Source organism: Tamandua tetradactyla, chromosome 15 (genome assembly GCF_023851605.1).
Source record: "Tamandua tetradactyla isolate mTamTet1 chromosome 15, mTamTet1.pri, whole genome shotgun sequence".
Lineage (NCBI taxonomy): Eukaryota > Metazoa > Chordata > Mammalia > Pilosa > Myrmecophagidae > Tamandua > Tamandua tetradactyla.
This window is the reverse complement of record NC_135341.1, coordinates 25058245-25073549: the sequence shown is the minus strand read 5'-3', so window position 1 is coordinate 25073549 and position 15305 is coordinate 25058245. Positions and strand designations below refer to the sequence as shown.

The 15305-nt window shown below is 40.2% G+C and overlaps 1 protein-coding gene across 7 annotated transcripts in view; it reads right to left on the bottom strand.

Annotated features, from left to right (window-relative positions):
• FHIT (fragile histidine triad diadenosine triphosphatase) overlaps nt 1-15305 on the bottom strand; it is a 1619043-nt gene that overhangs the window by 16414 nt on the left and 1587324 nt on the right. For all 7 annotated transcript variants that reach the window (XM_077128814.1, XM_077128815.1, XM_077128813.1 and 4 more), the window contains one exon: nt 9064-9181. In XM_077128814.1, coding sequence (XP_076984929.1) covers nt 9080-9181 — 102 coding nt within the window. In that variant the 3' untranslated portion in view covers nt 9064-9079. The remainder of the gene's footprint in view (nt 1-9063; nt 9182-15305) is intronic.

Sequence of the window (15305 nt, the reverse complement as noted above, 5' to 3'; positions counted from 1 at the left end):
TGTTCTCTCCTTAGCCCTTATCTTCCCTTTCCTCTTCGTTCACTTGATCTACTTTATTAAATAAGATACAATCTCCATTGATCACCACTTAATAAATTGGAGTAGCAGGATCTATTGAAGTGTCCTTTGGATCATCAGAGAAGGATTAAAACCAGGAGGAGTACAAGCTAGAGCTGCTTTTGCTAGTGTGTCCTGTATTGCTAATAAAGGTAGAGCGTGTACATGATAACTTGACTGATGCCCTAGCATGTCAAAATAACAGAGCATTTATAATATAAGAAGTGACTGATGGATATTTTAGGCATAGGATTGCATGAACTGCATAAATATGAACTGTTATTCCTTGATGGGATCAAAGATTATTAATGTGAATTTTCATAGCTTTTCTTTTTATTAACCTCCCATACCCCCTAGAAGAGTCTTCCTTCTCACTTTTGTGTCTGGCAGAGAAAAATGCAAAATAAGAAAGTGTGAAGAAGACTATATAGAGTGGATAGAAGCAAGCAGAGAGGAAAAAAAAAAAAAACTCTTGGGAATGGATAGAAAGTTTTAGAGGTTTTGCCAGATGGGAGGATCCAGACCGATGTAGGACATATTATCCATTTCTGGATATGAGCATGAGGAGGATGATGATAATATGCTTTATTTCATTATCATTTTTACAAGATGCAAGAAAAGCCTGAAACTCTTACAAATTATTTTTAGCTATTTGGATTGCACTTTTCTAAAAAGGATTCTGCGCTGAGCATCCATGTCGTTCCAAGATTTATAAGGGTTAAAATTAACCACAGGACTCTAGTTATTTCTATTATCAGTCAACCCAACTCACAGTAGAAGAGTTCTGCATATTTTTTTACCAAACGGATACATGATAGAGAAAGCTGGATCTTGGTAAACCATTTAAGAAATAATATAGCTAAACTAAAAATGCATTTTTGAATCATGGCGTGAATGGTTTCATAGAATGTTTATAAAGGGAAGTTTTAAAAGTATAGCTGAATGATTATCCTTTTCGGTTGTGGTGGAATAAATCATTTAATCTAGATTGAATCTGATGATTCACAGGTTTCTATGATTCTGTTGATTCTCATTTACAATTTAGGCCCCAAGAACTTGGCTTAAATTTATCTAGTATAAGTAATAGAGTTTTTATTTTCTTGTTACTGAAATCAGGTACCAGAAATGTAATCTGAACAGAAAGAAGGTAGAGGTGGCACAATGCAATAGAAAAAAATGGTCTGGAGAGGAAGGAATAAGCAAACTGAAATGTTTTTTCTTGCTTCTTTTAAGACTATGAATCCTTTTCCTAGAAAAGAGCTTCTGATTATACTACAGTGTCTTTTTCCTTCAAAAAAGGGATCTTCTCTTGTACTTCTCTTGTACTAATGAAAATCTTTTATCCTATCAATTTGGGGATGATGGAAAGAACATTGACAAATGTTTGTAGTGATATTGATGGCACTCCCAGGTGGGAATTATCCAGTGGGACTAGGAATGAACAGTCAAGGAGCTGAAGTTAAAACATATCCCTCTCCCAAGAAAACATGAAATTAACATGATCTGCTCACTGGGCCTTTCTCATCAGATGCTGCTATGCTGAGTGTAGACCTGTTCTGAGGAGGTTGTAAGTTCTTCCAAACTGGAGGGGTAGATTTCAAAAGGTACAAATGAGTGACCAGAACATGTATTAAATAAGAAAATCTGCACTTTCTTGTCCACCTCAACTGTCCATGATTATGATGTAAGTATGGTCCTGTGGCTGAAATTATGGTGGTTTCTTTAAAATGCCAGTGTCAAAATTTTGCCTTGACAGTACATCTGTAATACTAATAATTTTGTTTTGGGCTGACTCAGTTACTTTGAAATTGCATGCAGTAAACGAAAGCCAACCAATTACCTATAAAATAACACTATGCACAGAGGAGTGTTTGATGAATTAGAAATGAACTCTGCTGACACAACATGGTGTGGAAATCTGCCCTGCTCCAACTTCCTATCAGAGTTAGGGGTGATGCTTGAATATTTTTCAAACAACACACCCTACTAAACTCCAATAGGGTGTAGGAACAGGGTCAGGGAGATGGCAAAATCTTTCCTCTCTCATGTCCACATCATTGCCTTAAGAGTAAGCAGGAAACCTTACTCTTAACCTAACATGGGTGTGCACAGGCAGCAAACCTTAACATTAAATACCCGATAAAAGGATGGTCATGTTCCAGGAAGGGTGTGGAATACATATGAATGCAGATACACTGTCATCTAATGTGATTTAGAACATAGACAAAAAGAGCCATCACAAAACCCCTATCCCGGAACTCTAAGTGCCATGTGTGCAGAGCCAATGCATAGATTCACCTCAGCAGAGGGCAAATACTGAGTTCCTGGAAGCAAAGGATTGCCAGCCTCACCAAGGATCTTTTAGGTAGAAGAGTAAGGCAATTGCAGCTTCATTCAGCAACACTTGGACTGCTGGCCTTTCCTGTTCATGGTGGAGGCTGTTTTTCACTATTGCTCAAGAAACTGAGATTCAAAGTCATACTAGGGCAGGCAAAGGATTCAGAGAGGGGCCCAAACACTAAAACATCCTGCAGGGCAATATGGGAAGATTAAAAAAAAAATTCTATATAGCTAAGCTAATGTTGGGTCTCTGGTGGTTTTAAGAAGCTGGGAGACAGTTTCTGGCTTTGAAACTCTGTGGCCCTAATGGCATTCTTATCATGCCAAGGATCAGTCTGGATTGTGCAGGAGTACAGAACAGAAGTTTCTACTTATTGAGGAGTTGCTAGGTGTAGCCACACCAAGAACTCAGCAAAGAGTAGATCTTTGCCATTTGGTGTCCCTTTTCCCATAGGGGGCATTTCTGGGTATAGGATTTCACATTTTACTTCCAGTAAACTCATGGCAAATGAAGAGTTAAGGCCAAGTTCAGGGAATTGGTCTCCAAAGAGAAGAAGCAATTTCAAACAGCTTCAATTAGCAAGAGACCAAGTGTCCCTATGGGAGACTTCCTCCTGGGGTCCTTTAACCAGAACAAGACAGTGATCCCTCAGCCCTAGAGCAGCAGGATCTTGGGTTTTTCCCATGCTTCCATGCTTCTGGTGGAAAACGTTGAGGAGCACTGGTTTAGGGGTCAGGAGTGTTCTACAGTCAGATGGCTCTGGGTTTGAATTTTGAATTTTGATCTCCACCACTGTTTATCCAAAGGTAGAAATCCCACAACTGTTTAAGATAATTTTAGGTGATCTACACTGAACGTACTAAATTATTCTATTTCAATCTTTCTGAATAAGTCAATCAGAGAGTCTCAGTTTGGTGCTGGAATCAAGTGGCTCTGTAATAGTAACAGCCTTCCTTTTTAACAAAGACAGAATGAATCTCAGTTCTGAGAACTATAGGCTAGCAACTCTGTGAAGCGAGAGTCTGTCAGCATTGTCTTTCCCTTTCTTTTATGCTTAACTTCTAATTACAAGTAATACTTAAAAAATGTTTACGTTTTTGCATTGCCTAACATCTTTTTTCTTCTTCATTTTTACAAACACACACTCCTCTTTCCATACCTCCCCCTTTTACTGGGTTTTCATTGGAGCTAGGATGTAAAGTTTAAGACAAATGTACTAAGATTTAGAAAGCAATTGAAACTTTTCTAAAAAATCAGCAAATAGCACCCTAGGTAGTTGTACAAAGATAAGAAAAATTTTGTTGAAATTGGAATGAATGAAATTTGGGAAGCACTGGATTCTTCAAGGGCATATTACTTAGGCAGGTGCTCAGAGGGTGAAGAAAAGAGGAGGGGCCAGTCTAGGCAGACATTAGCATGGTCTGGAACAACAGGTATATGGAGTTGGTTAGGGAAAGCCTAGGCCTGTTTTGGTTCCTGCTACCAGGCTGCAATGTGCCCTGGGAAGCAGGTGCTAGAGAGGCTATCAAGGAAGTCCAGCTCAGAGGAGGTGGGGGTCCCTTACAAGGGAACCAACACTGATATACTAGGTGAAGAGGCTAAAGAGAATACGAGTATACCTCAGAGATATTGTGGGTTCTATTCTAGACCACTAGAATAAAGCAAGTCATGTGAATTCTTTGGTTTCTTGGTGCATATAAAAGCTATGTTTACACTATACTATAGCCTATTAATTGTATAATAGCATAAGGTATTAAAAAAACAATGTACATATCTTAATTAAAAAAATATATTGCTAAAAAAATGCTGACCAACATGTGAATGGAGGGTCTTGCCTCAATGTTGATGGCTGCTGACTGATCAGGGTGGTAGTTGCTGAAGGTTGGGGTGGCTGTGGCAATTTCTTAAAATAAGACAACAATGAAGTTGGCTGCATTGATTGACTGTTCCTTTCACAAAAAATTTATCTGTAGCATGTGATGTTATATAACATTTTACCCATACCCTTTCAAAATTGGAGTCAATCCTCTCAAATTCTGCCACTGCTTTATCAATTAAGTTTATGTAATATTCTTTGTTGTAACTTCAATATTTTCCATGGTATCTTTTGTGGACTGCCTCTGGTGAAGACCAGGGGTAGATCCCAAATTCTCAAGAAACCATGTCCATAAGAAGAAGCTCCTCATCCATTAAAGGTTTATCATAAGGTTGCAGCAATTCAGTCATATCTTCAGACTTCACTTGTAATTCTAGTTCTCTTGATATTTCCATCACATCTGCAGTTACTTCCTCCACTGAAGTCCTGAATCTCTCCAAGCTATCCATGAAGGTTGGAACCAATTTATTCCAAACTGTTATGAATGTTAATATTTTGAACTCTTCCCATGAATCACAAATATTTTTAAGGGCATCTAGAATGGTGAATCCTTTCTAGAAGTTTTTCATTTGACTTTGCCTGGGCCCATCAGAGGACTCACTATCAATCAATGGGAACTTTAACTTTATGAAGTATATTCCTTAAATAATAAGACTTGAAAGTTGAGATGACTCCTTGATCTATGGGCCGCAGAATGGATGTTGTGTTAGGAAGCATGAAAAGAACATTCATTTTGTTGGATATCTCCATTGCAGCTCTTGGGTGAACAGGTGCATTGTCAATGAGCAGTCATATTTTGAAAGGAATCTTTTGTTTCCAAGCAGTAAGTTCAACAGTGGGCTTAAAATGTTTGGTAAACCATGTTATAAACAGATGTGCTGTCATGCAGGCTTTGCTTTCCATTTATAGAGCACAGGCAGAGTCCATTTAGCATAATTCTTATGGGTGCCAAGATTTTCAGAATGGTAATGAGCTTTGTCTTCAAAGCTGCTTTAGCCAGTAATACAAGTCAGCCTGTCCTTCGAAGTTTAGAAGCCAGGCACTGACTTCTCTCTAGCTATGAAAATCCTAAATGTCATTCCCTTTCTTTCCAATAGAGGGCTTTTTCATCTACATTGAAGATCAGCTGTTTAGTGTAGCCACCTTCATCCATGATCTTACCTAGATCTTGTAGATAACTTGCTGTTTCTTTTACATCAGCATTTGCTGCTTCACCTTGCACTTTCATATGATAGAGATGGCTTCTTTCTTTAAACCTCATGAACCTACCTCAGCTGCTTCACACTTTTCTGGTGCAGCTTCCTCACCTCTCTCAGCCTTCAGTGAATTAAAGAGAATAAGCCTTGCTCTGGATTAGGCTTTGTTTAAGGGAATATTGTGGATGGTTTGAACTTCTATCCATACCACTCAAACTTTCTCCATATCAGCAATCAGGATGTTTCACTGTCATCATTCCTGTGTTCACTGGAGTAGCACTTTTACTTTCCTTCAAGAACTTTTCCTTTGCATTCACAACCTGGCTAACTGGAACAAGAAGCTTTTAGCTTTTGGTCTATCTCGCCTTTTGGCATGCCTTCCTTACTAAGCTTAATCACTTCTAGTTTTTCATTTAAAATGAGAGTGGTGCAATCCTTTCATTTGAACATCTAGATGCCACTGTAGGGATATTGGTCTAATTTCAATACTGTTGTCTCTCAGGAAATAGGGAGGCCTGAAGAGGGGGAGGGGATGGCTAGTTGGTGCAGCAGTCAGAACACATATAACATTTATCAATTAAGTTCACCATCTTATACAGGAATGGTTTGTGGTGCCCAAAACAATTACAATAGTAACATCAAAGATCAATGATTACAGATCACTACAATAGATATTATAAAAATGAAAAATTTTGAAATATTGTGAGAATTACCAAAATGTGTCACATAGACATAAAACGGGCACATGATTTTGGAAAAATGGTGCCCATAGACTTGCTTGCCATGGGGTTGTCACAAACCTTCAGTTTACAAAACACTCTGCAATATCTGCGAAGCGCAAAAAGGTAGTGAAGCTCAATAAAACAAGGCATGCCTCATGGTATGTGGAGGTTACAAGAGAGGAGGTGCTGGCTAGAGAAGTGAGCTCCTTAGCAAGGCGGGCTGTATAAATACTAGGAGAAGAGCCTTTGGAGTTGAACTACCTGTGTTCAAATCTGAGCTCCACCACTTACTAATCATTTAACTTGGAATAAGACTCAACATCATGAAGCCTCTGTTTTCTCATCATCTGCAAAATGGTGATACCAGAATATATGCCTTGCAAAGTTTCAGTAATTGTTGGCCACTGTTAGCAGTTCAAGGGCCAAGCTGATCATGACTGCGATTGTGCATGTAGAGAATTGTGCTGTCTTGTAGAGGAAGAACCGAGACAGTTTTTAAATTGTTCTTCCTAAGACTGGCTTACTAAGTACATAATCAGGAGAGCTTGGATAGACCAAGTTTATCTGAATTTCAGGTAAACAATGAATAATTATTTTAGTCTAGGTATGTCCTGAACATTGCATGGCAACCCTAGTTATTAACAAATTTCAGAAGATCCACAGATCCCTTGACATTGTTTAAAAATGTATTGTGTATATGCATTTTGAAAAGAGGGTGTGGGCGGGAATCAAAGAACCAGGTGGACCAACCTAATGGTAGTGTTTCCTTAAAAAGAAAGAGAGAGTGAGAGTGAACATTTCCTTTCTCCTTATCTCTAAAGGCAGGTATATCTGGTTCCATTACATCATAGACAATTGATGCTCTTGGCACAATCTTAGGACTCTCCCATTTAAGTCCCTCCCCTCCTAGTTACTAATCCTGTGATATTCAGCAACCTACATTCTCTTTCATGGTCAAGTCTCACCTCTGACTGCAGGGAAGACTGAAGTTGATTAGCTTGGCTGTAAACAACACTCTTAAGGAGACTTGCAAATGTTAGTTGATTGAAAAACCCACAGGCAATGTGGCAGTCGTTTGTACAACAAGTTAGGATAAATAGCTTTTCTGGCAAGATTTATAAAGCAAGTCTATTTGCCTGGAAGACGGGAGATGTCAGGCCTCAAAGCAAGACACAAGCAAAAACTGACAAAGCAAAGCACACAGGAAACTTTTCGTAATAAGTTTAAATCCTCTTAATGTGTCTAAAAATGAACTCTAAGATACAGCCGTACAGTTCAGCAACCCTCAGGAAAAGCCTGGAGCTTTTATGCCTTTACCTAGAGGCACCTGCAACAGAGGAACCACCCCCCCCCCCAAAAAAATAATAATAAATCAGCTTAGGAAGTTGAGCCTGAAGAATCCCATTTGAACATGACATGCCAAAATGACACCATGGCTTTCAGAAAAGGAATAGGATCAGATGTGCTGGCATGCCAGTAGTCCTATGTTCTTAGGTGAACTGACTTGATCCTACAAAAAATGGTGAAGTGAACAGTGGAAAAGGTTAAAAATAAAATTGGAAAGACAGCTTCTGCTAGCACCACATTATATCCCTTCAGGTAACTGAGCACCTAGCTGACAAAACAATGACATGGAAGAATGAAATAAGCTTTCTAGAATGCAAGGGTCTGAACATACTTGAACACAACAAGGCGCAGCTAGTTGGTACTGGTTTTCAACTCGTAGGATACTTAAAAAGGGGGGGGGGGTGAGGGAGGGAGGGTGAAAGGCCAAGAAGTGTACATATATTTTAAAAAGGCGCTAACCCAAAGTACCTAGAACAATTTAAAAATGATTTCAACATGAATACAATATAATGAACATGTTTTCTGGCTAAAAAATCAGGATCACTAAATGGTTGATACAATTTTGTATAATTTGTTACCAGTATTTGCTCACTAATTGTGTTTTCAATTTGTGGCCAATCTACTTCAGCAGCTTATAATATAAATACATTTGCACAGGCCAGATGAAGCAGACATTTCTACAAAGGAAAAAGAAACTATTTAGAGGAGAGGGTGATTATCTGGGGTCCATAGTCCCTGAAGAGGTTTATTAACAGGTTTGCTAGATAAAATACAGGATGCCCAGTTAAATCTGAATCTCAGATAAACACTGAATATATATATTTTTTTAGTCTAAGTGTGGTCCAAATGTTGCATGGCCATTTCAGAAGATCCCTGACATTGTATAAAAAATGCAGTGTATATATGCATTTTGAAAAGGAGTTTGGCTACAGCTTTTAATCAGGGTCTTAGACCTATGATATCCCAAAAGTTAAACATCATTAATGCATAGAGATAATTATATCAAGCCCCGACATTTCCCCTTGGCTTGAGTTTACTAGCCGCCAAAGCTAAAGGAAAACACAGTCAGGGGCGAAAGCAGAGAATTGAACCTGGGCATGGATGCTATGGTGGAGAAGGAGAGAAAGCTGGTTCATGGGGTCTTGTAGACTAATGTAGAATGGGGATTTAGCCTGAGGTTATGAACAGTCTCCTCAAGGTTGTGACCTTTGAAAACAATTGGGTGTACATTGAAAACTATCCCTGACTGATGTGTGCAGACTGGTTTGGAAAAGGACAGGACTGGAGGTTGGGGGTGATGGTGGTTGGGGAGTTATCTGGAGGTAGATGTGGAGGTCGGGAGGGAAAGGAGACAAAGGGATTGGGACAAGTGCCTCAAGGACCAGGATTTCCTCCACTCTAGCTTTTACACCTTTTGCAGCCACCACTCAAGGATGTTAGTGAAGTTGCTTTCTGGTGCCCCCATCCTCAGCAGGGCACCCCTTTCCTGAGGCCTCCTGGAGGGTCTCGAGGATGATGACTTACACAGCATTTACCGGTGTCACTGAAAGTAGACCCGCAGTGCAGCAGCTTCTGAAGCCATTTCCTCCTCTGATCTCCAAGAGGATGGGGTGGCCTCCTCCTCCTTGTCATGCTTCTGGAGCTTTTGAAGAAACAAATGGAAGAGGCTTATTAATGAGTCCTTGCAATAACCTTGAACACGTGTCATGGGAAGAGGACGGAACAGAGTTAACAAATTAGAGCCCTGTAGACTGTGTGGCTTTTAATTGCTTAATTGCCAACATTTTAAAATAGAGAGTTTCTCTAATTAAATAGCCAGATTCTTACACTGGCCCATTTGATGACTTGTAATTAGCTGCTGAGGGGCTGCTTCCCTGATTGGGGGAGAGATGGGTCCGGCGTCCCCTATAATCTCTGCTACTCTTAGTGGACTCCATTTCTTTATTTTACTTCCCAGACCCTGAAGGCATGGAGCTTGTCAAAGCATCGCATACCCATGACCATTCCTCCAAGCCTTCATGTGGTTACGACTATTTGGCTTAGCCCCTCTTATATGAGCTCTGAGTTTTGTTCAGTGAACCAAAATAGCCCCCCCTCCCTAAAATTGTGATAATAATGCAAGGGCCATTGGTACTGAGTAAGAAATAAGAGGTACACATTAAAAGAGGCTTCAGACTGACAAATGACAAAAGAAATTATGTGAGAAAACAACTTATCAAAAACTTAGCAATTGGTCTTAGTCAACTGAATCATTTTTAAATCCTTCAGAGACCCATATTTATTTGTTTTTAAATCTTGTATATGTCTCAGATTTACATATAGAGTGAGTAAACTTGCCATTCTATTGGAAAGAGATAGGATGTCTTCAGACCACTCTTCGTTGAAAGAGCTCATCTTCTCCCCTTAATCTCCCCTTGCAATTCAATGTTATTAACTAAATTTGTTAATCCTGTGTGTGACTCTGCAGGTTGTACAATGCTGAAGGTATAAATTCCTCACAGTGAAGTATTTTGTGTTCAGTCTTATGAGGAAATTGAGGCAAAATGATTTGAGAGCACCAATTACCACCAGTGTTCATAATATGAGAGATGGTTTCTAAGACACATATTATAGTTCATTTACTCTTTAAAAGAACCCATAGGGCAGGCCCTCCTTAACCCTGAGGTTAAAGAGTTTGAGGTTCATTCAACTTGCCCAAGGTCACCCAACAATTTAATGATAGTGCCAGGAGTGATTTGGGGCAGTCCCCAAGAATTTTGCCTTTTGATGATCCTAGAGGTACAGATAAAACTGTGCCACCAATAAGCGAACAATTCCACAGATACTGCTGCCTCACTCCATCAAGTGTACCCCCACAAAAGCCAGATCCTTTGAGAAGAATCTTGTCTCAGCAAAAAATACTCCCAGCTAAAATAGTCGCGTTTGGTATGTCAGGCTCCAAACGCTCTAAATCTAAGCCAGAGACCCCCATGCTGGCAGCTGGCAGCAGATGGGGAGAAATTTCCCCATTTATTTCATAGCAGACTTTGATACAGAAGGCAAAACAATGAGAGAACAATAGCTTTGCTTTCCAGCTGAGCTCTATTTCCACTCCGGGTAAGTTTGAACCTAAATGAGGTTCATTAGCATATAACCAGGCCACAAAGAGGTTTATGAGGGTCATGGATCTTCCCTTCAGATTTTGGCTGCCAGCATGCTGGTTTTACATTTTGTCACATAGATTTAATTCTCCTTAGTGGAAGAAAACGACATTAGGAAGTCATTTCCTTCCTTGCAGAGCAGCTATGACGCAATTGCTACAGGCGAGTCAAACGGTATTGCCGTTCTTCTATTCGAGAACTAATTTTCATTTTGGTGCTTGCTTTAGGTCTGTTATGAATCCATCTCGTAGCAATTCAATAGGATGGCAAAGAACAAGTGCAAAGCCAAGAAAATAGGGCCTTCCCACTTCTGGGGCTCCCACTGAAAGGCACAGAAATCAAGCACTAAGTGGCCTCATCAACGCAGATCATACCAGATGAATCCAGATAATTTAGAGCCTCCAAATGTCAATGTCTTCCTGGTTATTAGGCGACCGTCTGTTATTGTCGTATGCCTCACAGATGGCAACATTGTGCCAATGCTTAGAAGTTGTTTATGAGAAATAGGAAATAAATAAAACAAAAGCTAACCATGTTTGCAAAGGCCTGTTATGTACGGTTTTAAAAACTTAGGAGGTTTCCTTCCTAAAAGCCCCAGATGAAAATAGGTGACTCTCTTTGGGACACAGTGGTGCTCAGCGCAGGCTACCAATTGGTCTCACCGAGGAGGTTTTAAAAAAGACTGATTCCTGGGTCCCACCTGAGAGATCATTATTTCATTGGTCCAGAGGTAACCTGGGTTTGGGTATTTTTAAAAACTTGTTGAAAGACGCCAAGGTGCAATCAACTCCCAAACGCAGTATTGGGAGGAGTGTGTGAGTGTGTAGCTATAGCTCACACTCATACGGAAATCTTAATTTTGCTTTGAAGTCTATTGTCTGTGATCTGTCAAACAGGCTGTCCATTGTAACCCCTGCTCTTGAATCGCTTTTCTTCTGTTTACGCCTCTGTCAAAGGGGTGTCTGGGCTATAAGGCGGCATTCCCAGCCATACTAGGATGTTCACCCAGTTTAGAAAGGAGCCTTTCAATGGGTTTTCAGTCTCTGTAGGAATGGGGAGCCCAGGAGAGGCCCTGGTGGGCAAGACTTGTATCTTAGAAGAGCCTCCAGGTGACCTGGAAATTAAACCCATTGGGTTTGGAGTAATACTACACTTCCTTGAGGCAACCTAAGAACCTGCTGGGTGCAGCCCAGCAAGGGAGAGAAACCCCTTTAGCCTCAGGTGAAATTCTTGGATCAGCAGTGGCTTATCCAAAAGGCTTTGCTGTTTGCCTTGGGTGAGCTTTAGTGGAGGCATTTCACTTTAGATGGACCTTTCAGATTCTCTTAAGGGTCCCATGGGAAAGGTGGTGACCCTTTGTTAAGACAGCAGATATTTAGTCTGTCCCTACAATGCCAGGGACTCAGCACTGGAACGAGAGCAGGAACAAGACAGAGCCCTTGACTATCTTCACTGGGGCACCCAGGTAGAGAGACACCAGATGGTTTTACCAGACAGATGAGCTCTACCAGGGAGGAAGGGTGCTGGGCAGGCTAACCTTGAGAGGCATTTGAAAAGTCAGCTTGGTTTCATGTTATCGTAAGTGCTATCAAAAAAAGAATGTGTGTGATAGTGATGAGCAAGAGTGGATTCTCTAGGGAGCATCCAGCAAAGGCTTTCTAAGGAGATGGCGTTTAAGTCCAGACATTGAGAAGCGCAAGCTCCCTAACCTGCTTTGTGCCTCAGTCTCCCCTTCTCTAAGATGGGAGTAGCAGGAGTTGTAAACAGTGATGTGCCAGACGTGGAGTAAGTGCTGCTAAAGCGTTAGCTGCTGCTGCTGCTACTGTTCTTGCCATGACTATTAATGTTACTATTAGGCTAGCTCCACTGTCCTGATGGCAATGAAATGCTGACCAACACCAAAGGCTGTTTCTAGGTGAAAAACTGTCTTTACCGTCTTCATGGTTTCCTAAGGATCTATATCTTTTGGCTTTTAACCACCCTCTAAAAGGATTAGAAACTATGGACAGAATCCATATCCAAACCAACCAATCTAAAAAACTTCCAAGTCAGAGGAGGAAATTTAGCTCCTTCATCTCTAAATTAGCCATCCCTAACTCTCAAGGTCATTGGAAGGAATGAATAAGGTATAATGAAGGCTCCTTCCAGGTAAGGGCTGAGGTTCTAAAGTAAAAGCACATGGTGAAGGTCAAATGCAGTCAAACTGACCATGGGAGTAGGGATGCCAGATTAGGCAAATAAAAATACAGGATGCTCACTTCCCTTCCTCCCTCCCTCCTTCCCTCCTTCCCTCTTCCCTCTCTTTTTTTTTTTTTTTTTTTTTTTTTTTTTGGGAATGCATGTTTCGTGTAGTATTTGGATCATACTTAGGTTAAATACTAGTCTTTGTTTAGCTGAAATTCAAGTTTATTTCTAACAGCCTGACCTAGGAAACCTCTTAGAAAGGTACCAAAGGAAGTACTGAAGTACTTAGCTTACATTTGGTAGCTAGGTGTCCCCAAACCTGCGTATCTCTGAATCCCAGGAGAAACAGAAAAGACCATCAGGGGCACTACCAGATTTGAGGCTCCCATTTTGCACCCTCCAAGGCCTATTCTCATCGTGTGGACTGCAGAGCAAATCACCTGCACTATTTAAATTCCATAGCTCACTGATTCTAAAATACAGTTTTTCACATTTTAATATCTCTGAAATCAAAGCATGTCCTGCAATCAACAGTGTGTCTTAAATTCATTGGCAGTGTTTTTCTTTCTTAGTACATAAAATAATAGTGCTTCTTCCAATTGATGGTGTCTGAGGTTCAGAATTATAGTTCTCCATCTCTCCTCCCTGCAGTTAAGTCCCATAAGTTAACTGTGACTCCGTTCGCTGTGAAAATGCTCAGCGCCATAGCTGATGTAATACATATCCATTTCCTTCCAATGTCACAGTAACAATTGAAACCGTTTTCACGGACACCTCTTTCCTCTGGAGGGAACCATACACCAAAGTGACTCAAGTTTGCAAAAACCTGAACCAAAGTCTTGATTCACATTCAACAGACTGAAGAATGTGATGGCTCCTTGAAGGGAATTCTATTTCTACACTGCTTTGAAAAGAGATTTAAAAAAAAAAAAAATGAAAGTAGCTGCAGTCTTCCCATTTTATTTGCCTGAAATGATTTTTAGGGAAAGTAGTGTTAACAGGATTTCTGACTGAAGCACTGATTTGTGTTGATTGTGGCATCGTGCTCTCTCCTGTGCATTGAGTATGTTATCATATGGTATATGAGGGAATGATTAATTCTCTGATGTAATTCTCAGACTGCCTTGGCTATTGATGTTTTAGAGCTCTGCAATGGAATCTGCTCGGAGAAATGATGTACAGTAATTTAAATGTCTTTCAGAATTTGGAGGTAACATTAAGTAAAATACCAAATTGTTTTCAAAGGATGGAAAAACAATTTAATATCAGTATTTTATGCCACTTCTTAAAGTAGCAAGTGGCTGAAAATAAACTTGGATATTGTTATCAAATCTATTAATATATTTCATTGTTTTTGGGCTTATAAAACAATATAAAGAACAGAGAACTTAAACCATTTCTTGTGGGTTGATGGTTCTGTTGAGACAAGAGTTTGTATAAAGAAAGTCTCAAAGGGAAATACTTGCACTGAATAAGGAAGTAAATTCTTAAATTTCAAGATCCTAGTCTCTGATACTTTCAGTTCAAACCACCAAGCATGTGTTGAGCACATGATATATTCCAGTCAGTGTTCTAAGGTCTTATGACAGACACAAAGATGAACAAGCCCAAAATCTTTGGCTCCTGGGGTCTTGCCATACATCCATCATTTAATACAAGCCGGTGCTGGTGTAGAAGCACCAACAAACTACTCTCAGAATACCTGTGAAAAAGAGAGTTATTTTTGATGGGGGAAGTAGTCTGCAGTTGACTTAAAAAAAAACAAGGATTTAGAAGTTTTTTTTTTTTACATAAGATTGGGGGCCAAACTAATTTCATATTGTAAGCACTTTGAAGAAAACAGATTGCAATGATTTTTAGGAATGATAGCACTGCAAGTAGGGAGGGCTTTGTAGGAAGTCTTCACTGAAGTGCTGACATTTAAGGCAAGGCATGAGCAATAAGAAAGAGTTTCAGTTAAGCAAAGAGCTGGGAGGAAGAGTATTTCAAGCAGAGGGAAGAAAGAGCAAGTACAGAAACCCTGAGGAAAAAGGAAGCTGGGTGGTTTAGTAACTGGCCAGAGGAGTGAACAAGAAACTGTGCATTCGGCAGATAGCAGCTCGTTTGTAGCCTATGGGTGGGTACTGCTAAGAAGTTTGGAATTTTATTTTTGGTGCAATAAGAAGATATTAAAGGGTTCAAAGTGGGGAAGTAAAAGGATGAGAATACCTTTTCACAAAGAGCAGCCTGGCTGGAGAATGGCTCAGAGATGAACAAGTTACTGCAGGGAAAACCATGAGAGGTTGGGTGGCATGGAAGAGGAAATGGCAGTAATGAGGGAAAGGGGAGCTCAATTTCTCATAATTTAGAGTGGAGTTAGGGAGAGGGACTAGTCCCTTACTGTAATTGGGTCTCTTTCCCCTGTGATGCTGGTCCCTTTGCCAAGACAGCTCTGAACCAGTG